General features: G+C 34.2%; 1 protein-coding gene across 11 annotated transcripts in view; it reads left to right on the top strand.

Annotated features, from left to right (window-relative positions):
- sick (sickie) overlaps positions 1 to 24,197 on the top strand; it is a 295,306-nt gene that overhangs the window by 156,251 nt on the left and 114,858 nt on the right. Inside the window, exon 1 of one of the 11 annotated variants that reach the window (XM_076531061.1) lies at positions 15,945 to 16,053. The exons of the other annotated variants lie outside the window; for them this stretch is intronic. Within the exon in view, the coding sequence (XP_076387176.1) occupies positions 15,960 to 16,053 (94 nt within the window). The 5' untranslated portion in view covers positions 15,945 to 15,959. Of the gene's footprint in view, positions 1 to 15,944; positions 16,054 to 24,197 lie in introns of those variants that run through there. 11 annotated transcript variants of the gene reach the window in all.

The following is a 24,197-nucleotide window of genomic DNA, read 5'->3' as shown; positions in this document are numbered from 1 at the left end:
TCAACGAAAACCTAAAATAAAATTTGTCATAAATATATAACTGAATTTATAACAATATTTATAATAAATATATAATCAAACTATTTTAAGATATTAAGAAAATTATTGAATTTATTATAAACGAAATGCGAAAATAAAATTTCCCATGAATCTGTAACAAAGCTTATAATAAATCTATAATAGAATCGTAATAAAATCATTACAAAATATTTAAAACTACAATAAAATGACTAAATTAAAACCACAATAAATTTATGACTAAATTAACCCCTTCCCGTGCCATTTATTTAACAAATGCGTCAGTCAAGACTAACTATTCAGGGCTATAACATTAAAACGAACAAAGAAAATTAAAATGTTGTGAGTATTTTATATTCAGGGATTCTTGATAATGCAATTTACAGCTGGACCTAAATTTCAAGTTGAAGAATGTTCAGTTTGAGTAAGGTTTGCCACATTTAAGATGTAAGTGCGTCACGAGTGAGACTCGTACGGGAAGGGGTTAAAACCACAATAAATTTGTGACTTAATTAAAACCACAATTAATATATAACAAATTGTGATAAGATAAAATCTACAGTATAATAAAACTATATCTTTATAACCCCTTACAATATAATAAAACTACATCTCTATAGCCCCTTACAGTATAATAAAACTATATCCCCATAATCCCTACAATAAAAAAATTCTGAAAACATTCACATCTTCCAAACAAAATCCATAACGTGGTCGTAGTTCAACATCGAATAATTCTCCCTGCACGTCACACGTATCTTTGAATTAAACCTAACACGCTTATCAGCCCGCATTATTTACACGGTTGAGAGTCACTGCAGTGTACCAAGGGGATGCTGAGTTCTCTGTCATATATATCGTAGCTGTATCAAAGCCAGCGTGTTGCGAGCGGCTGGATACAGAATGTGTTTCAGTTGGAAATAGACTTCCACGTCCTATAACGTGTTCATAATATATGTACGAGCACGTATAAAGCCAGCATACGTGCGTAGACAAGACGTGCCTCGGTTCGTGGTTTACGATATTATTTTAGGAGCCCTTCGAACTATTTTTTCATCCTTTTTCGCCGTTTAGTGGACGGTCTAGGCGACAGCCTCTGAGACTAGGTCATGGTTCTGATTTATGTCGTTCTAGGATGACGTTTCACCGTAAATATGTAAAGGGAACGTCATGAAATGTGGGAGCTGTTTACAGTATTTCTTTCGGATGGCGGCTTTGGTGTTTTATTACTTTTTGTTGTGTAGAGTTGTGTGGCAGTACGTATGATGTATTTTCATATGTGTGGACGCATATAGAACATGTGTTTTATGAGTTATTGGGTGATTTAATTTCACCTGTTTTTGTGGATTGTTGTACGTTGTGTTGCGGCGCGTTGTATTTCTGCTGGAATTCTTTTTTTATGGGTGGTTTTAGATGATAGGGATTCTGGAGAGATTTTGAGGAGATTGAGAATTAGGTGAATTTGGATTTATAGTTGGAAATTGGAGAATGTGGGAATTGGGGTATTTGGGCATTGGGGAATGTGGGAATTGGGGTGTTTGGGAATTGGCGAATGTGGGAATTGGGGAATGTGGGAATTGGGAAATGTGGGAATTGGGGAATGTGGGAATTGGGGAATGTGGGAATTGGGGAATGTGGGAATTGGGGAATGTGGGAATTGGGGAATGTGGGAATTAGGGAATGTGGGAATTGGGGAATGTGGGAATTGGGGAATGTGGGAATTGGGAAATGTAGAAATTGGGGAATTGAGGAATTGGGGAATGTGGGAATTGGGAAATGTGGGAATTGAGGAATTGGGGAATTTAGAAATTTGGGGATTTGAGAATTTGAAAATTTGGGAATTTGACCATTTGATCATTTAACCATTTGACACTTTGACCTTTTAACAATTTGACTATTTGACAATTTTACAAGAAATCAATTTGGTAGTTTGACAGCTTGACAATTTGCCAACCTGGCAACTTGCCAATTTAATAATTTGACAATTTTGCAATTTTACAGTTGTACATATAAATTCCATAAAAATAATGCAAAGTTATCTACACTTACAAATCAGGAAAGCTAAAGTATTAATTTAATCAAACTTCATACAATAATTAAAACAAGAAATTTGACGAGGGTCATGTTTAAAGGGTAATATAGTAAATTTCCTACCGAAATAACGAAAATGAAAAATATTCTGACAAACAGCAGCAACAGCTGTAGCATTGGCTACCCTAGGAAAAACGGAAGAGGGTTACAGGGGATGTTGGTAGGGTTCCGGTATTCGGAAACAGAACGACCATAAAATTTATCGAGCTTTCACTGTGGTGGAAGTTAAGCTGTCACTGCACGCAATTTTCCGACCGAAAGTTCTCTTTATGAAAACGATGAATTCTAGGAAAAGATTTCCCTGTGGTATTTTGTGCTACGGAACTTTTATATTGTCCAATTGTCAAACTATCAAATTGTATATCTGCTTGTTTACAAATTATAAAATGACAAATTTACAAATCCATGAAAATAGCAAGGTTACGAATCTAAAAAATAACAGATTTACGAATCTATAAAATAACAAATTTACAAATCCATAAAATAACAAGTTTTCAAATCTATAAAATAATAAATTTTCAAATCTATAAAATAACAAATTTTCAAATCTATAAAATAACAAGTTTTCAAATCTATAAAATAATAAATTTACAAATCTATAAAATAACAAATTTACAAATGCATAAAATAACAAGTTTTCAAATCTATAAAATAATAAATTTTCAAATCTATAAAATAACAAATTTTCAAATCTATAAAATAACAAGTTTTCAAATCTATAAAATAATAAATTTACAAATCTATAAAATAACAAATTTACAAATGCATAAAATAACAAAGTTTCAAATCCATAAAATAACAAGTTTTCAAATCTATAAAATTCCAAATTTACAAATCTATTAGATAACAAATTTGTAAATAATAAATTCGATTTCGTTACATTTCGAAAAAATTGAAAAATGTTAAGAGTCACAGGATATGTAGATGAAAGATCATTGTACGATCTTCCGGTATGGTGTGATCTCATCCCATGACAGCTAATCCCAGAGGAATCTCATAAGAACTCGGCTGGAAAGGGAAGAAACGAAAACGTGTCTGCGGTTGTCAACGAACTGAGCACGCGTGTTTCTTCTCCCCTCATTTATCCACTTATAATTAAGCGGACTGTATACATAGTACATAATGAAACTATACATAATACATACATAGAAAGTGTTTAAGTACTTACCAAAACATTTGCTATTTTTGTGAAGTTTTCATGTGACATAATTTGCAGAGTTCTGAATTTGGAACCTTTCGAATTTGGAAGATTTCGGAATTTGCAAGCTTCCGAATTTGGAATCTTTCGAATTTCAAATCTTCCGAATTTGGAATCTTTCGAATTTGCAATCTTCCGAATTTGGAATCTTCCGAATTTCCACTCTCCCAAATTTGCAAACTTTCGAATTTGTTATCTTCCGAATTTAAAATCTTTCGAATTTCCACTTTCCCAAATTTGCAAGCTTTCGAATTTGGAATCTTCCGAATTCGAAATCTTCCGAATTTCCACTCTCCCAAATTTGCAAGCTTTCGAATTTCTCATCTTCCAAATTTGGAATCTTCCGAATTCGAAATCTTTCGAATTTCCACTCTCCCAAATTTGCAAACTTCCGAATTTGGAATCTTCCGAATTCGAAATCTTCCGAATTTCCACTCTCCCAAATTTGCAAGCTTTCGAATTTCTCATCTTCCAAATTTGGAATCTTCCGAATTCGAAATCTTCCGAATTTCCACTCTCCCAAATTTGCAAGCTTTCGAATTTCTCATCTTCCAAATTTGGAATCTTCCGAATTCGAAATCTTTCGAATTTCCACTCTCCCAAATTTGCAAACTTCCGAATTTGGAATCTTCCGAATTTCCACTCTCCCGAATTTGCAAACTTTCGAATTTGTCATCTTCCGAATTTCCACTCATCCAAATTTTCAATCTCCCAAATTTGCAATCTCCCGAATTCGAAATGTCCCAAATTTGAAATCTCCCAAATTCCCAATCTCCCGAATTCGCAATCCCCCAAATTCTCACTCTCCCAAATTCTCACTCTCCCAAATTCGCAATCTTCCGAATTTCCAAAGACACCTAATGAATCTATTCTTCCATTTCTCTATCATGCCCAATTAGAGCCATAGCATTTCTAAACGCCCTCAGCACATCCTCTTCACACCCGTCACCAACCCATCGACCATCATCCACATCGGTTCCACATTCCCCATTTTTCCCCAAAATCCAAACCACCTAAAAACACACTCGAGCTACAATATTCCACGCTTAAAGAATCATCAAACAGAATGAGTTGCACGTGATCCAAAAGTGCATACTAAGATATTTGTTTCAATTAAAAGGGAATTACGGGGTGAGTTGTTTTTACCGAGCAAACGAATCGTTGCCTCGGAGCTTAGCGTAAGCTCCGTAATCCTGTAGGAATCTCCCGAAGAGACATCTTCGCGAACGAAAAGAGAGAGAGAGACAGGAAAAAAAAGAAACTGTAAAAGAACCCTTGCCGCATTCGTCAGCGCAGATATGGACAGTGTCTTTTTCGTACGTAACGCGACGAGAAAGAGATGAAAGCGAGAAGCCGAGGGATGGTACTGAAGGAAAGGAGATGATGGCAGAAAGGTCGGTGAAAGAAGAAGGAGAAAGAAAACAGGAGAGATTCGCCAGGAAAGACAACGAGAGAAAATTGAAGTCACGGAGTACACGTAAGACTTGCACCCGGTCTTTAACCCCGAAGCACCCGAGGATTCAGTGGTTCTCAATTGAGTTTGAAGGAGGATTAGTTGGATGATTATTATATTCATTATGCAGTTTCTTCTTGTATTTTTTAGAATTTTTTATTAGGGGATTCAAGTTTTCGAGTTCTTAAATTTTTTTATTATTATGCATTCAAGTTTTCGAGTTCTTAAATTTTTTTATTATTATGCATTCAAGTTATCAAGTTTAGAAAAGATACACATTTGTTAATTTGTATTTCCAGTCTTCGATCGTGGAATTTACAAATTTTTCAAGTTCCAAAAATTGCAATTTCAATCGTTAGAAATTTCTAATCATCCAATTTCAAATTTTTCAAATTCCAAAAATTCCAATTTCAATCTTTGGAAATTTCCAATTATTCAATTTCAAATTTCTCAAATTCCAAAAATTCCAATTTCAAAATTTAGAAATTTCCAATTTTTCAAATTCCAAAAATTCCAATTTCAAAATTTAGAAATTCCCAATTATCCAATCTCAAATTTTTCAAATTCCAAAAATTCCAATTTCAATCCTTAGAAATTCCCAATTATCAAATTTCCAATTTTTCAAATTCCGAAAATTCCAATTTCAATCTTTGGAAATTTCCAATCATCCAATTTCAAATTTTTCAAATTCCAATTTCAATCCTTAGAAATTCCCAATTATCCAATTTCAAATTATTCAAATTCCAATAATTCCAATTTCTATCTTAAAAATTTGTCAAATTCCAATAAATCCAATTTTCAACCTCAGATATTTCTAAATTTCTAATTACCACCCTCAATAAAGGCAAAACTAAAATTATTTAGTAAAGTATTACTAAATTAAAATTTAAGCAATGAAACCATTTGCAAAATTCACACTAAACACCTTCTTGAAATTTTAATATTTATTAACAGAAAAGGTACTCTGTATAAAACATACTACTACAGTCATCAGTCATAGTATGATTTAGACTACTAGTCTAATAGTCTAGTAGAATTAGACTAGTAATCTAGTAGTCCAGTAGAATTAGACTAGTGGTCTAGTAGTCAAATAAAGTTAAACTAGTAGTCTAGTAGTCTAAAAGAGTTATACTAGTAGTTTATTAGTCTAGTAGAATTAGACTACTAGTCTCGTAGACCAGCAGAATTAAATTAGTAGTATAATAAAATTAGGGTAGCAGTCTATTAGCCTAATAGAATTAAACTAGTAGTCTATTAATCTAATAGAATTACACTAGTAGTCTATTAGTCTAATAGAATTAGACTAGTAGTCTATTAGTGTTATAGAATTAGACTAATAGTCTAGTAGTCCAGTAAAATTAGACTACTACTCTAGTAGTCCAGTAGAATTAGACTATTAGTCTAGTAGACCAGCAGAATTAAATTAGTAGTATAATAAAATTAGGCTAGCAGTCTACCAGCCTAATAGAATTAAACTAGTAGTCTATTAATCTAATAGAATTACACTAGTAGTCTAGTAGTCTAATAGAATTAGACTAGTAGTCTAGTAGTCTAAAAAAGTTAGACTAGTAGTCTATTAGTGTAATAGAATTAGACTAATCGTCTAGTAGTCCAGTAAAATTAGACTACTACTCTAGTAGTCCAGTAGAATTGAACTAGTAATCTAGTTGTCTAATAGAATGAGACTAGTATCCTGGTAGTCGAATGGAATTAGACTAGTAGTGTAACAGGCCAGGAGAATTGCACTAATAGTCTAGTAGAATTGCACTAGTAGTCTAGTAGTCTAGTAAAATTCGACTAGTAGTCCATAATTCTAGAAACAATATAACTAATCAAAACTCCAATAAAACATCCCAAATTTCTCTACCAAAATATACTCGTACGTCGCCTACTAGTTCTCTTACAAAAGTTTCTGTTACAAAATACTCCTGCTCTCCCAAGATAAAATCAAGACTCGCCTTCTAACCCAAGCACACCAAAAGTACATTTTGCCTTTTCATTCGTGAATCTCTTTGCATTATTCAAAAGTCTTTAATATTTCTTTCTCTTGTTTTCTCCGTTTCATTCTTCATTCTCTTTTTCCCGCTTCCGTCTGCGCGCTAAACTGTATGTACCTTGTTGTAGGTGCATTATGCGCCCGGAAAAGAAAAAGGAGAAGAAAAAGTAAAAGAAAAATGTTTGTCGTACAGCTCACCTTGCTCTTCTCAAGCTACGAACCTTCAAACAGAGAACTACTGACTGGATGCTTCAAGACCCTTAAATCTTTTTCTCTTTCTCTTTTGCATCTCCCTTGCTCGTTCCAGTTAAAAATACTATACTTAATTCGTGTGTGAGAACGAGCGTGTGTGTTGTACCCGTTCGGCACAGGTTTCAGGAATTGCCCCTCGATAACGCCATAACCATTCAAGATGGGGGTGAAACGGTGTCAGGTTCGTGACCAAGTTTTTTAACGATTACGAGGAATCCTTTGTCCTCGATACACCCTTTGTCCCTTTGAATTTTCTCTGTTCACCGAAATAAGTTATTGATGTTATATGGTTTTTAGCATATACTATTTTATTAGATATTTTTATTTTTATGTTTGTTATTTTACAATTTTAGATTGAGATTTTTTAGGTTTTTACCAAATTATTTTTGCTATTGACGATATCTTTTTCATTATGTTATGTTCTTCATTTACTTAATGTCTTTTTACTATATTTAAGATTTGGAGAGTTTGAGAAATTTGGGGTTTTTGTGAAATTTGAAGTTTGGTAATTTGGTGATTGAGACTTTGGAAGTTAAAGAAATTCGGATTAAGCAAGTTTGGAAATGTGTGAGTTTAAATATTTGTAGGTTTGTGTATTACAAGAATTGCGAATTTGGTGATTATTGAAATTTGAGAACTTTGAGAATTTCAAAAACTTAGTTGACAATTTAGAAATTTGAGAAGTTTGTTGTCTTGGAAATGTGAGATTTTAGCAAATTTGGAGATTTTTTAATAAGTTTGGAGGTGAAATTGGAGTTTTTGGTATTTTTGGAAATTGGAGATTATTGGGATTTGAGTATTTTGTAATACAGGAGGTTGAGAATTTGAAAATATTAGAATTTGGAAATTTCGAAATTCGAGGGTTTGAGTTTCGGGAATTTGAGAATTTGAAAATATTAGAATTTGGAAGTTTCGAAATTCGAGGGTTAGAGTTTCGAGAATTTGAGAATTTGAAAATTTTAGAATTTGCAGACGTAGAATTTTGATAATTTTGGAATTCGGAAATTTTGGAATTTGGGATTTTGGGAATTTGAAAATATTAGAATTTGCAGATGTGGAATTTCGAAAATTTGAGGATTCGGAAATTTTGGAATTTGGGGTTTTGGGAATTTGCAGATATGGAATTTTGGAAATTTTAGAATTCGAAAGTTTGAGAATTTGCAAAATTTAAAAATTCGGAAATTTCATAATTTGGAATTTTGAGAATTTGAAAATATTAGAATTTGAACATATAAAAATTCCCAAATTACAATATTACCAAATTTTCACCCCTGCAAACTAAAATTTTCGATTTCTTCACTTCTAAAATTTGATATACCAATTTCGTATCGAGTAGAATTTCAAAAGAAAGAACAAAAGTAATAATCACAAAAGATAAGAAGGTAATATTTTTCTCCTAATCTAACAATAAGTCAGTAAGGAAACTGCACAGGCTAGTGCACAGGTTAAAGATCATTTGCATGGGATCATACGGTATTATCGTGATGCGTGTACCGTATCACAGGAAGGATAAAACGGTTTACTCAGGAGTAAAGGAGCGTAAAACAAAGACAGTTACTCGGAGAAGGATCGAAGACGTGACTTTCGCAAAGAAACTGTGCTAATTATAAGCACTAGCTTTTCCTTGGTGTGAAGCTCGTTATTTATACGTTTTGAATCATCCTGTGAAACATCAAGGACCAGTTCTTTTTTCTAATTTTATTTTCTTTCGATCAAATAATAATAGACTTTTTTAATGGTTTTGTTTAGTCAGAAATCTTTCTTTTTTCAATTCATGAGGTTGTAATTTTTCAAATTAAATTGTGGAATTCAACTTGTGCAATTTTTCAAGTCTTCCATTTTTCAATTTTCCAATTTTTTAAGGTTTCAATTTTGTAATTTTTCAAGTCTTCCATTTTTCAATTTTCCAATTTTTTAATGTTTCAATTTTTTAATTTTTCAAGTCCTCAATTTTCCAATTCCCCAATTCTTCAACCTTTCAATTTTTCAACCCTTCAATTCTTCAACCCTTTAGTTTTTCAAACTTACAAAGTTTCACAAATTTTCTAAATTTCTGAATTTTCGAATTTCACTAAATAAGTCCACAAATCCCTAACTTCCTATCGCAATTAATTAACACACAGAAAACCAACACAAGCATCTACCACGTTACTTAACATAAATAAGTTCGTGCAGCACTTCCTACGTACACGTGCATGTGCACACAAACGCATAACGAACGCCCGTAGTATCCTTTCACCTGTACATTTTTTCCTCGCGTTTATCCTTGTCGCAGTTAATCGCGATTTTTCGTAAAATATTGCAAGAATACTGTTCGCTTCTAGCGCGTGAGGAACACATTTTCTTATCGCAACATCTGCCTACACGTCGGCGATACTTTATTTCCTTTTTACGTATACCTGCATGCTCGTTTTTCGTTTTACGGTGCATCATATGTTATTTAATATCGCTAATACCGCAATTGATTTGCATAGAAAAGAGTTGCGGTACATCCGCCATTCAATGCGAATTTCTATCAGTATTTTCGCGGAATTGTACGTTGAGTCGATGCAGATACGCTCGTCAAGAATGCTATTATCATATGGGAATCTTATAGGAACATCTGAAGTAGGAAGTAAATTAATTGAGTTTATTCGGTATTCGTGTGCTATTGAATTAATGTGTTGGTACCGTTAAGGTTTTTGTCGGTTGCATGTACAGGGTGTTGCGATAATTGTGAGTTGTAGGATTTGATAAGGGTGAATTTTTGGATGAAGATAAGTCGACGGTGAAATATAGAAAAGAGGGGTAGTTTGAGAAATATGGAGAAGAAAGAAATTTGAGGAATGTTGGGATTTTGGGGAGTTGGAAATTTGAGGTTTATGGCACTTCAGAATTTGGGAAATTTGGGAATTTGGGAACTTTAGAGACTCAGAGATTTGAGAGATTTGGAAATTTGAAAATTTGAAGAATTAGAGATTTGAGATTTCAGGATTTGGGGATTTGAGAATTTGGAAATTAATGAGATATGAAAATTTCAGGATTTCAGGATTTGGAGATTTGGAAATAATGAGATCTAGGGATTCGGGAATTTAGGAATTTGGGAATTTGGGATTTTGGGAATTTGGGAATTTGGGAATTTGGGAATTTGGGAATTTGGAAATTTGAGAATTTGGAAATTTAGGAATTGGAAATTAGGGAATTTGGAGAATATGGGAATTTGGAAAGTTGAGAATTTGGGGAATCAGGAATTAGGGAAATAGAGAATTTGAAGAATTGGAAATTGGAAAATTGAGAATTTGGGAAGTTGGGAAATTGGAGAATTGGGAATTAGAGAAATAGAAAATTGGGGGAATTGGGAATTAGAGAAATAGAAAATTTGGTGAATTGAGAATTTGGGGAATTGAAAAATTGAAAAATCGAAAAATTGAAAAATTGAAAAATTGAAAAATTGAAAAATTGAAAAATTGAAAAATTGAAAAATTGAAAAATTGAAAAATTGAAAAATTGAAAAATTGAAAAATTGAAATTCAAGACTACATTAAATTCTTGATACAAAAATAAATTCATTTCAAGTACACCACCCTGTACCACCCGCAGCTGAAGTACGGTAATCGAAGAGTGTAAACCAAGAAATTTTTATGGTGTACTTTCACGTAATATTCAAGAAAACAAAGAGCACTCTTGCGATCGCGATGCGGGCGTCATTCGCTTAGAACTTGTACCACTTCATTTCTCGTCCATCTTCTCTATAACAGGCTCTCCGTTATAATACATCTCCTCTTATAATACGTTTTCGTTATGTATTGTGCCCATGCTGTCTATTCACCACGTTCACGTGGTTGCATACCCACATTGTATGCGCGAAGGATAATAAGGACGTGAAATTACGCGATTTACGAGCAATTGCCACCAGATAATAAAGTGGAAGTAAATTGAAGCAGCTGAAACGCGGCTCTGACTGAAATAGCAAAGCGTTATATCGTTGGTCTAATTACGTTTACACTCGGCGAAATTTCGGTTTCATGCACTCAAATGGTTCCGACGTTATGTAAGAGGAATTGTAGGTGGGTTAATGGAGAATATTTGGGTAGGTAATTGGGGGCATTTTATATTTTCGTTTTGTTATCATCCTGGTTTAATTAGGAGAACTGGATGAGGGAAGAGTGTGGAAGACCGTGGAACAGGGAATTTTTCGAGACTTAAAATTTGAATTTTTTGATGCTGTGAAATTGACATGGGTTTAATTTCCAGAATTGTGAGGTTTGGATATTCTGATAGTTTCAAGCTTTCAAGGTTTACAAGGTTGCAAATTTTCCATTTCCTGAATTTTTCAATTCTTCGGTTCTTCAATTTTTCAATATTTCAAGTATTAAATATATGAATACAGATGAGAAATAGAAATAATATAGCGAAGATACATATTTCTTGGAAGTTCGAAATTATTCTTTATTTGTACGTTCAGCAATTTGTTTGAATAAGAATGAGTTTTCCCATTCGTAATGCATGCACGGGTCTCTCTGCTGACGCAGATTTCGCTCCCTTTGCTAACAGCCCTTTGCAATAATCGACACGCTAGCCCCCTGCGGGTCGTTTGTTATGCAAACAGACTCTTCCATTTTTTATCGTTGCAAAGTCTTGATGGGTGTTCGTCTCACGAGCCCGTATTGTCGAATATCGTTTCAGAAAATTGTGCCATGTACTTTACAAAAAAAGTACGATTTTTATTTGTGCACTTTACGTGTTGTAGTTTTAAGGATTTTTGAAGAGTTATAGGAATTTGGGGATATGGAAATTTGGGAATTTGAGAATTTGGGAATTTGGAAATTTGGAAATTTGGGGATTTAGGAATTTGGAAATTTGGGAATTTGGGGATTTACGAATTTGGGAATTTGAGAATTTGACAATGTAAGAACTTCAGATTTTTAGAATTTGGGGACCTGAGAATTGGGGGATGTAGGTATTTGGGGACGTAAAAATTTGGGGATGTGAGGATTTGTAAATATAGCGATTTGCAGTCGTAGAAATTTGAGGATTTTGGAATTTGGAAACATGGGAATTTTGAAATTTAGATATTTGTTGATGTAATGATTTGGGGATACGGGGATGTGGAGATGTGAGGATGTGGAGATGTGAGGATGTGGAGATGTGAGGATGTGGAGGTGTGAGGATGTGGAGGTGTGAGGATTTAAAGACGTAGAGATTTGTAAACTTAGTATTCTAGAATTTGGAAGCCTGTGAACTTTAGAATTCAGCGACTCAGAGGTCTCTCCATATTTAAAATTGTATGCATTTGGTAACATAAGAATTTATAGATCTTCAAAAGAAACCACCTTTCCTCTCTCGCCTTCCATTTCCAACATTCCCACATTCAAATCAATAAACCCCAAAATTCGACTACCACCAAATCTACCAACCCCAATTACCCACAAGTTACCCACAATATAAACACCCCCCAAAAAAAATAAAAACTACCACCAAACGACTCTACAAATATTTCAGTCTCATAAAATTACCCCTTGCTAATCCACCAGCCTTAACGAAGAAACGCATTTGCCGCGTTATACGTTCGTTATTCGCTGGAATTAAGGTTCCGTGTAAATTTGTTCACCGTCTCTCCGCGCTTTCGTATTTTTCCCACCTTCAATTCTACCCTGCTCTTCAGTGTCTCGACGCATCCGTATAGATTTCCACCTGTACAGAAACATTCGTATTTGTGTAAAGGCTGGTGTCGCGTCGCGCTGATCCTCGCACCCTTCGAGACGACGTGCAATCCCGGCTGCATTTATTGCATCCGAACAAAGACGCGCCGCGAATCGGAACTGTCGCCAGGGGTTCGAGGGCAAATGAAACGTCAGAAGCGGAAATCAGTTTAACGCTGGTGCAGTTCGCGTCAACACGCGAGAATTAACGCTTTACGTGACTGTGTCGAAATATTTGAATTATACTTAAATGGAGATATTTCTGAGCATCTCGAACTTTGTTCTTGTATCTGGGGAAGGTATATTCATGCGATCTTAAGGATACGTTTGCATTTCACTGTTTTGGGGTACTTTTGGGGTAGGTAGTCTTAAAATACGCTTATAATAAATTCTATTGGGGTTCTTTTGCACTAAAAGAATTTAGGGTACGTTTGGACTAAACATAATAAGGGTACTTTCACACTGAGTAGTATTAAGGTACGTTTACACCAATATACGTTTACATAGATTTATAAATTTGAGAACTTATAAATATGAAAATTGGAAAATATCTAAATATGAAAATATGCAAACTCCTTCATTTTTAAACTTTTATAATAATATCAAAATTGGTGAATTTCTTGAATTTCAATGTCTTCTAAATTTCAGAATTTGTCATATTGAAATTTATGAATTTTTAGATCTTTCAAGATGAAATTTTGAAACTATTAATATACGTAAATTAGAAGATTTATAAATTTGAAAATATGACGCTGTAAAAATGTGAAAATATAAAAATATGAAAATTTGCAAACACAACCAGAAAATATAAAAATGTGAGAACGTGACAATATAAACATACGAAAACATAAAAATATAAAAAAATGAAAAAACTTGAAAGATCTCCAAATTTTATAATTCCAAAATTTGTAAACCTGCAAACTACAAAGCAAGTTAATTCCAAAATTTCTAAACTTCTCTATAACTAATAAAATGTTGCTTTAATCAAAAAGAATAAAATCGTGCAACACAACAAATAACTAAAAAATAGAATGGCATCAAAAATGTCCCCTTTGAAAGCTATTTCCAGAAATTTTTCCGAGACAATTTTTCCCGGTCTCATAGGTCGCGTTTGTCCGAGCGTTTAGCAATGCAAAGGGATACATGTTCGATGTCCGCAACGCTTGCGAACATTTATTTGTTGCATCCACCAGAGACACGGGAATTTCTCGTACAATACGTCCAGTCCGACAACACGACGTTCGAATGAAACGTCGGAAATAAAAATCAGTTGCTATTCAAAGGGACAGATAGGAAAAGGTGTCGTGTTCCGCGATGCGCGTTCTCTTTCATCGGATAACAAACTCGATTTCACGAGCGTGAATAGAATTGCCCGTCTCGCGACTACACGCTCGATGTTTCTGCAAACTTTTACGTGGCTCTGAATATACAGTCTCAACTTTATCAATAATATTATTCAGGACGTTGGAAGTTGCGCTTGCAGCAAGAGTGAAATGTTAACTAAGTTTTTCCATGTGTCGATTGTGTCTTATTTTAGCTTCCGTTTGTACAGCTACTTTGCTTGTTCAGTTTGAACACGTGTTATTTTTTATTTGTGTGTAGCTGTAGGTATTTGCATTTGGTTAAGATTCCCAATGCATTTGAGAAAATTATTGCTTTATTCTGGTTGTTATTTGATTATAATCGAATTTATGGTTTTTAATAGGTGGACGTTTTTAGAATTTTTATAATTTAAAAATTTGAAAATTTAGAAAGTGTTCTTGAAAATTTAGGGATCCAAAAATATCTGAACTTGAAAATAAAAATTGCAGACAGAAAAATCAATGCGGTTGTCAGTTCTTTCTCGCTCCGATAAGAAACAGTGTCATCTGTTCGTGAGAGTTCCTCGAAGGCTTCGAGTGTTTCTAGAATTCTATGTTCCCTTCAATGCCATATAAGAAACACTGTCATTCATGCTTCTCGATTACTTCAAGTGCATATTCAGGTCCATGCATATTGCAGATCCATGTAGGTAGGCACAAATCAAACAGACCTTGTAATGTGGAGAGTTGTGAAATGTTGTGATAAGTAGCGTATCAACTTGATACATAATGAGGTAAATGAGTATATGAAGTTATATTATAATCTACACATTCTGGGATCTGTGGACTAAATCTGTAGGAATTCTTTAACTTGGAGATGTTAGACCTTTAACGTAGGATTTTAGCATCATTTGACCTAATATCAAGCTGTAGTAGTTGTAGGGTCTAGGTAAGCTTTTGCTTTTACAAATCCTAGGACCTAGGATTCAATCCTTCAACCTAGGTTTTTGACACCATTTGTCCTTATATCTAGCAGTCATAGAACTGCCAAGTAGTCCTAGTAGTTCTACTACTAACTAGCCCTACTACCACTCTAGTAGTTCTAGATCTAAGACCCTTCAATCCTTCAACCTAGGACCTTAGCGCCATTTAACCTTACATCTAGCAGTCTTAATAGTCCTACTACTACTTTAGTAATCCTAGATCTAAGACCTAGTAGTTCTAGAACTAGTCTTAGAATAATCCCAGAATCTAGGTATTCTTGCATTTAGAAATCCTAGAACCTAAAGTCCCTCAGTCTCTCCCCAATTTCCACCAAGTCTCTCCCCAGTCTCTCCCCAATTTCCACCAAGTCTCTCCCCAGTCCCCAATTTCCACCTAGTCTCTCCCCACTCTCTCCCCAATCCCATCCTAATCTCTCCCTAGTATCTCCCCAGTCCCCTAATTTCTCTCCAAAAACCCCCAAATATCTCTCCGAACAGACTCACAAGAATATCCCTAACAAGTTCGACAGTGAGTTAAAAAGCGAGTGGTTGAAAAGGTCGCTCGTTATCACTAAATGAAAGTTTCCCGAAATATTTGAAAAACTTTTCACTCAGCAATCGCAACGTTTACCAACAGCTATCTAGGTGTATGCAAGGTACGTTAGGTGTACAGGAACCGTCCAAGGATGGTCGAGGCACGTCGAAGCGGATGAAAAGGTAGACACATAGAGAAAATACTGCAGGGCGAGGGCCAGAACTCTTTGAACCCTCTGGCTGTATTTTCCCTGGCGGTCTTTCTCTCGCTTCTTCGCTCTCCGGTTCTCTCCTCTTCCTTGTTTTTCGTTGCCTCTTTCTCCTCCTCTCTCCGCTAGTTCTCGAGCGTCTCCACGGTTTCACCGGTTATACACCAGCAGCAACCGACGACGCCGTCGTGCTGCATTTCCATTATCGAATTCCTGGCAGTCGTTCGTCGCCCACGGTCGTTTATGGTCGCACCAGAGGGTGACATGTTCTGCGTAAGATTTATCCGCGAGCGGAGCCACGAGGATAGCTGTGCTTGTCATCGAAACGAGTTCGAAGGTAGGGACCTGCCTCTCGAGTACTTCTTTTATTTCGACCCTCGTCCTCTTTTTTTAGCCGATACCACTCTGTGTTTATTTCAATTAACCTGTCTTCCCGCGTTATCCTACTTCATCCCGTTCACGCTCCTGAACGTGTCCTTTGTCCCCCGTTGTTTTCGACTCGTCTCGAGGAGATCCCTGCCCGTGCTGATCTTTTGTGCCCGCGTGGCTCTTTTATTTTACTATCACAATACGGACTGTCCGATAAAGTGCTTTGTACTTATGGTTTGTGTGGATGACAGTGTTAGACGGTTAGTTTATGAATTTTGATGTGATTTGTTGGAAAAATTGTGGATGCGATGGTACTCCGATATGAGTTGGGGAAGGTCGTTCACCTTTCAAGGTCATGTGGAATGGAGACGTTGACTCATGCTACTTCGTTCTTGAGACGGTTTCAAAATTTTTTAAGGAATTTTCCATTAATTTTCTTTTTGTGAAGTAATGGGATAAATACATGATAAAAGATAATAATGAAGTAATTTGTTTAAAAGATGTTTATTGCAAGATTTGTTTGGATTTGTGGGAAATTTGTAAATTTAGGAATTTGGTGATGGGAGGACGTGGAAATTGCAATTTTGAGAATTGGGAAATTTAGAAATTTAGAATTTTTGAAATTGGAAGATTTAGAAATTTGGAAATTTTTTAATTTCAAAATTTAGGAATTGCACAAGTTTCAAAAATTTGGAATTTTGGGACTTGCAAGATTTAGAGATTTGGAAATTTAGAATTGGAAGCCTTAGAAATTCAGAATTTTGAAAGTTGGAAAATTTAGAAATTTAGAAACTTGAGAAATTGGGAAAATTTGGGAATTTAGAGAGTTTGGAAAATTTGGAAAATTTAGAAATTTAGGAAATTGGGAAAATTTAGAAAATTTTGGGAGCTTGGAAAATTTAGAAATTTAGGAAATTGGGAAAATTTGGGGAATTTGGAAAATTTAGAAAACTTTGAGAGTTTGGAAAATTTAGAAAATTCAAGAGTTGAAGGATTTGGAAATTTGGAAATTAGTTCAGCAGAAAATTTTTTAATTTAAGAATTTGGAATGCAAATAAGTCTATAAACTTCTAGGGACTGTTTGCAGCCATATAATTGCATAAATTCATGCTCATATCAGTGCAAAATTTCACGATCATATCACTATCAAAATTCACGATCACATCAATGCCAAAATTCCCAGTTATATCATTTCAAAAATTCACAACCATACCAGTGCAAAAATTTCCTACAAGTACACAAAGTCGCGATCATACAGGAAGACACACATATCCTAACAAGATCCCACATAAAAGTAACACATAAGAAATGGAACAATCGTATATTCCACCCAAGTACGCAGTTCCAAAACTCGAACAATTTATCAACGTACGTTTTCATCGTAGCCGCAGTCGCTCGTTTCCCTCGCTTCCGTATTTCATTTTCCTTTATCCTCACCTGTGCTCACGTGCGGGCACACGCGAGTGTACGTGCGTCAAGAAGTGTCCCGAAAAGGACGGGTACCGTCGACATGTGTACGACAGAGCATAGAGAGAGAGAGGGGTTGATCGTTGAAAAGCAGGAGCTACGAAGAGGGTAACCCAGAGAGTGGGGGAGGGAAGAGCAAAGGGAGGACAAATAAGGGAATCTAGGGAAAAAAAGGGAGAGATCGCAATTTGCTGAACCTCGCTGCGAAACGAGACAGCCGAGTGACGGCGAAACTCGTCGAGGTTGGGGAAAAAATCGCTGCATGTCTGTATTACGTCAGTACGTTGATGAAAGTACGTTCTTTTTCTTTCTTCGTCTTTTCTTTCTACCTCTCGAACCTCCGTTTTATTAATTCCGATAATTTGAATAATTATTCGCGAATCGCTTGATGCATGCTTGAATGTTTTGAGGAAGTTGCTGATTTAATTCTGAATTGTTGATTTATAGTGTAGTAACAATGTTATTTTTATTGGAATACTGAAGTGTATATGCAAAGATCAAATTGTTGTAAATCAATTGTAATCATAAATATTATTAATATAAGGGCTCTGTAATCGATGTATCCCCTTAGCCATACATGGATAAAAATAATATTGCTGTTGATTCAATTCTCAAACTTTTATATGTATAATATAGTAACAAATTAATTTCAACATCTTTGGTGATATTGAAATATACAGGTGAGGATGTTCTGTTCTTTTTATTCACAAAGGAGGTATTTATAGAAAAGCTCTATAATTGGTACATGTACCCTGTGTAGATGTAAATGAATATAACAGCTGTATCTTTAATTTTGAAGCAAATTGTTGATACATATAACAAAATTATTACTACCTCTTAATATTGAAATATACGTATGAGGTTGTTCAGTATCTTCAATCACAAATGCAATTAATATAAAAAGCTCTGTAATTGATACATCTAACACATTTTCCTGTCATATACTTTTAAAGTTTTTTGAATTGTTTCAAAAAGTGAAAAATAATTGAATTGTTTAGTTTTTATCCAAGTGCAAAATGAATGAAATACTTATATAAAAAATTGTTAAAAGAATGAATAATTTTTTTCAAATTGTCAAAATTCCAAATGCAAGAAAAATACAAAAACTCCCCAATCCCCAAGTTAAAATTTCAAGAATTCCAAACACACAATATCAAAGTCCCCATCACAGTAATCGATAACAGAATATCGACTCAGTCTACAATTTATTCGAATCCATGCAAACGGAACATCAGTAACAAGCTCTAACAAGTTGTTTACGATTTACACAGAGAATTTTACAATGTCTTTGAAATAGCAACGAATTGTTACTCTCCGAGTGATCTCGAATCTCTACGAATTGACTTGCAAATCAATTCAGCAAACGATCACATAATTCTCCGTCATAAAGCGGCCAGAAACGTGGATCATTATCGTCTATTTCGCACTCGAAGGAACTCGCGAATCGATAAGTCGAAGAAAAGGAATATCCGGTCGAGGTGAACTGAAAGGAAGCACGAGTGGCGAAGGATCGCATTGAAATCAGAAATGAATGTCCAGGATACGTTGGCGGGCAGAAAAAAGAAGAGAAATAAAAACTCCTTTCTCTACTTGTTCGAGAAGTCTTCTTTATCTCAAGTTTTATTTTCACCGTGGCTGCGACTCGGTAGAAAAGAAGTTTGCCGGTTCGAAGAAGGAACAATCGAAAAAGGTACGAGGTCCGAACAAGACCAGCGGGAACGAATCGAGCCTCTTTAAACTGCCAAAAGAGTGTACGGCCGATTAAAAAGGAACGAAACGATTCTTTCGAAAAGAATCGATCGGGTCTCGAAAGTGGATCGAGTACTTTTTTTCAGTTCGGGACTTTTTCATTAACCGGTCTGAGAACCGCTGCTCTACATGAATATGCATTACTAATTCAGCGTTTTATAGAAACCCGGAGCACGTGGCTTTTAAACCCTTTTTCCGCATTGGCGCGGGCAAATCGCGAAAAGAAATTACAGACACAAATTGCTGGCACATTCATCACTTTCCACCGCTCTCTGCTGTCCATTGTGTGGTTGCCACAAATTCAGACAAATTTTTGTTTTAATATGTTACATTAAAATTGTAACACAGTATGTCGGAAAATTCACTTTTTAAATAAAAGGAAAAGAATTAGTTATTTTGGCGAAATAAATTTTTTTTTATTCGAAATAAAAAACTGTATACTGAGGTATACTTTCAGGTTACCTGAGGTTTTCAGGTAATATATTGTTTTAATAGATGGCGTAAAATAAGCCATTGATGATTTATATTTTGTCGTCGTTCATTTTACGTCAAATAAATTATGAAAGGAGTCAAAATAATTTGACAGCATAATACTTTTTTCACCATAATGTCGTAGTCAATCACTTAAATTCGTTATCTCGTTTCTTCAGTGCGAAGAATATTTATTTCCCGCTCGAAGATATTATCATTGTGGTGCGAGTAAAGAGCCTCGCGTAACTTTGATCCGGATTTCCCGTTTTCCACCCTCGGCCGCGTGTTTCCTCGAGCTTTCTGCCATTATTTCTGCACCCATCCGAATTTTAGGGGACTGTGTAGCACGAGCTCGAAAATCCACAGAGCGATATTTCCGATACGGTTAGTAGCCAGGATGTTCTCCCCTAACCGTATAATCCGCGCCTAAGCAACGATGCAAGGGTGCTATTCCAAAAAGCTCTCTTTTTTCAACAGCATCCCCTATCGGGCTTCTCTTCGTATTCTTCCGGCATATTTTTATACGGAATACGCTCGACGGACCATAAACGCGAACTTTGAATTTTCCATAAAATTGCATACTGAGAACCTTATCAAAATTTCGATCGAAACCTCCATTCTCCGGAAGATGCATGCTGCGAATATCAAATCGAATGCGCGAATTGAAAATTTAGTTATGGCGGTGGAAATAGTTATAAAAATTGTGTAGATGTTGAATAATATGGAAATTCTTATTTACTGGAAAAATAAATTTTATTTACTTTTGTAGTTTCTATATTGACAAAATGTTTTCTTTGATAATTAATTCATATGTGGTTTCATATGTGAATAAGGGAAAATGTCATAATAATGATTGATATATTATTTCAATAAGGAATTTAAATTTTAATAAAGAAACTACCCTTGACAGTATTTGTGAGATGTCTCTGTACTTATTTTTATAATAATTATTTACCATGTATTATTGTAAATTAAGCTTCTAATTGATTAACACATGTCATATATACACACATACTTCATGAATGTTTGTTCACTGTAATTACAATATTACTCAGCTATTTTATGTTGAATATATTAATAAATAGATTACCTCTTCTTTTTCTATATGTTCAATATTTATAATTAGTGTTTTACTTGATTTAGAACTTATTTTTATTTAATTCAATTTTTAACATACATCATTATACATATATACATTTTGCACATACATGTAAACATTAGCAGATACATTCAACGTTAAATATTATGTAAGAAGTCAAAGAAGATATAAGTTTTAAGATATTAAAGTATCTCCTCATCGAAAAAAATGTAACTTTTCACAGTTCAGTTTAAATCTTCCCCCCTAATCGATCGTTGTCACATTTCCCGAAGCCGTCACAATGGTCCGGATAACGAGGCAATTTTTCTCGAAGGCAATTTTCTCATCTTTCGACTTGTCAATTCATAGACAAGAGGGTGAACAATTCTGGTAGATTGAACCCCTTTATTTGCACCGCGGGTACCGACAGCTGTTAGCGACGTTAACTCCGTCTTGTTTCTTCTCGGCCTCCCTTTTATCGCCGCTCCACAGAATGGCGATCAGTGGGTCGAAATCAAAAACTTAGGGGATGTTTCTTCGTTTCGATATTGGATTGTTGTCAGTGCCGTGAGACGTGGAATTCGGGGGTGAAAATCAATTTCGACTCCAGAAAATTCAGATTGTTCCATCGGGGGTGGAATATACCTTTAATGTGCAATTTTAAAATATATTATCAATGTTTCAGATTTTTATTTATTAAGGGATGATATATTATATTTTCAATTTCATGTACTGCAACACATTTGAAGTTTTCGATCGATTTGAAGATTAACGTTAGTAACATTTGAAGATTAAAAAATTGAGAACTGAAGAAATTTGGAGGTTAGGTTAATCTACACGCTAGACTATTATATTACTTAACTTACTATTGCATATATTGCATATTTCTCAACATACCAATATTATTTACTACATCTACAATACTTATCTCATACTAACTATACTTATCAGTTATACTTATATCACCTAGTCATCGAAAGCGATTATCCTGGCAAAGAAATAATCTGCCATAACCTATCCATGACCCTCGAATCCCTCGGTATTGAATATTTGCAGATCAATCCCTTTTCTCGTGATTCGTGGTCCCTTTTAGGGTGTCTCCATGTAACAAGATCACAAGCAACGATATCTGACGGACATTACATTTTCAATTCCCTGGCGGTTATCGCAACGAAATTGCATTCCGACGACATACCGGGTGAAGAGAGTGGATCGAGTGTTTTCTGTTCGCCACGAAATCCATTTGCCGCGAGTGTATTATCGTAACTCGCGATCTGTAGGATTAATTCGGTGGGGAACTGTTGCGAGTGTGTTACAAAAATATTGCACCGACGAACGTCGTGGACAGGGTGTGATAAGACTTCCAGAACCGCTTTGTGCTCTTATCGCATCGTACCCGATACTCTAACCGACATGCAAAAAAAGTGATTTAATGTGTCTGTTAGGATGGTTACGATCGTTAAATATTATTCTTGAAAATTGGTAATAATTTTCTTTGTTGATGTCGTTTGAAATTGTTATAGATTATGTTGATTATAAAATATGTGGTTGCATTAGTATATCTAGGTTGTTCATTATTATTATTATTGTGTAGTACTATTATAATGTTATTATACTATTAGTATTTTGTAAATTGTACTATTATTATTTAATGTCATATATCATTTAATAATGCGATTACAAAATTATACAATTTGTATTGTATTAATACAATACAACCTAAAGTTACATTAAAAATTTTTGAATGAATAATTAAAAGTCTATATTGAATAAAATAATAGAATAAAATTTAATATTAAATAAAATTATTGTTTTGTACTAATTGCTTAAATTAATGCAATTTACGTAATAACATTGTACATTCCTTATTCAAAAATTCAGTTAATTATTTTGTTTATGAATTCCAATTTAAATTGAACATTTTAATCGAATAATTAAAATTTGTATCTTCTTACAATATTCACTTGAATCCTTGTAATTTAAAAAATATTATAAAACTTGCATTAACAATTTCATACAAATACTTCATTCTTAAATATCAATTTAAATACAACATTTCTGTATGAATAATTAAAATTAATACTATTTTGCAGTATCTCCTTGAGCACGTAATTTACGTAACAGCACTCTGAAACCCATAAAATTATTTCACTCATCAAAATGAATTTAAATGTATCATTTTTAATTGGATAATTAAATTGTTTCTTTTCCCATAAAATTTCCCATAAATAGCTTACATAATAGTATTCTGAGACTTGAATTAACAATTTCATAGAATTATTCGAAACTTCATAATACAATATCCTACAATTTTAATTGGATAATTAAAATTTTAATCCTTGGAAATTGCTCGGTTGAATTCATATTTTGATAAATCGTTTATTTTTCCAGTATGTAGGTACCGTTAACAGAGACCGTTCCATCAAATTAAAAGGCTCGCATTGTATAATTCACGTGTGCAACGGGTTTAATTTCGATCTCTTTAATTTAGCTCTGTGAGGGTACAGCAATCGATTCAAAGCGTTTAATACAAGCCCGAGTGGTCCCAAAGCGAGTCGAAGCTCGCAAAAATTTCGAAATTCGACGAATGCAGGTGTGCATCATTTAATTTCTCGGTTATCAACCACGCTTTCAATCGTATTCGCTGATCAATTGAACCGTTCCCGTATCACGTTCGTTCACTGAAATCAGGAACTAATTAAATAAATTAAAGGAAAAATCTTTTAAAAATCTATTGTGTTTATTCCTCCGTATTATTTCATCATTTCATTCCACTTTATGATTAATAAATCGTATGCTGTTACTGTATATTAGTCATACATTCATTGATAACTAATCAAGTTAATTATGGTCGCTCGATAGTGAACATACATTTTGTTCCTTTCATAAATTATACAGTTCTTGGTTGAAATGGATATGAAATACTTACATGTAGTATGTAATACTTACATATGTACATTTTATAGTTTTATATGTATATGCATGTGTATAATTTACACATATGTAGTATGTAATACTTACATATGTACATTTTATAGTTTTGTATGTATATACATGTGTATAATTTACACATATGTAGTATGTAATACTTACATATGTACATTTTTATAGTTTTGTATGTATATACATGTGTATATTTTGCACATATGTAGGTTATATAATGTATGCATATATGTATATAATTTATATGTATGTCTTGTGTAACTTTATACGTGTGTGTACACATATGTTATAACGTATGTCTATATAAGTTCTATACGTGTGTATGTACATACATTATAACGTATGTCCATATAATTTTATATGTGTGTGTATACATATGTTATAATGTATGTCCACATAATTTA

The sequence above is a fragment of the Megachile rotundata genome, chromosome 4 (assembly GCF_050947335.1).
Source record: "Megachile rotundata isolate GNS110a chromosome 4, iyMegRotu1, whole genome shotgun sequence".
Lineage (NCBI taxonomy): Eukaryota > Metazoa > Arthropoda > Insecta > Hymenoptera > Megachilidae > Megachile > Megachile rotundata.
This window is presented reverse-complemented; position numbering and strand designations above follow the sequence as displayed.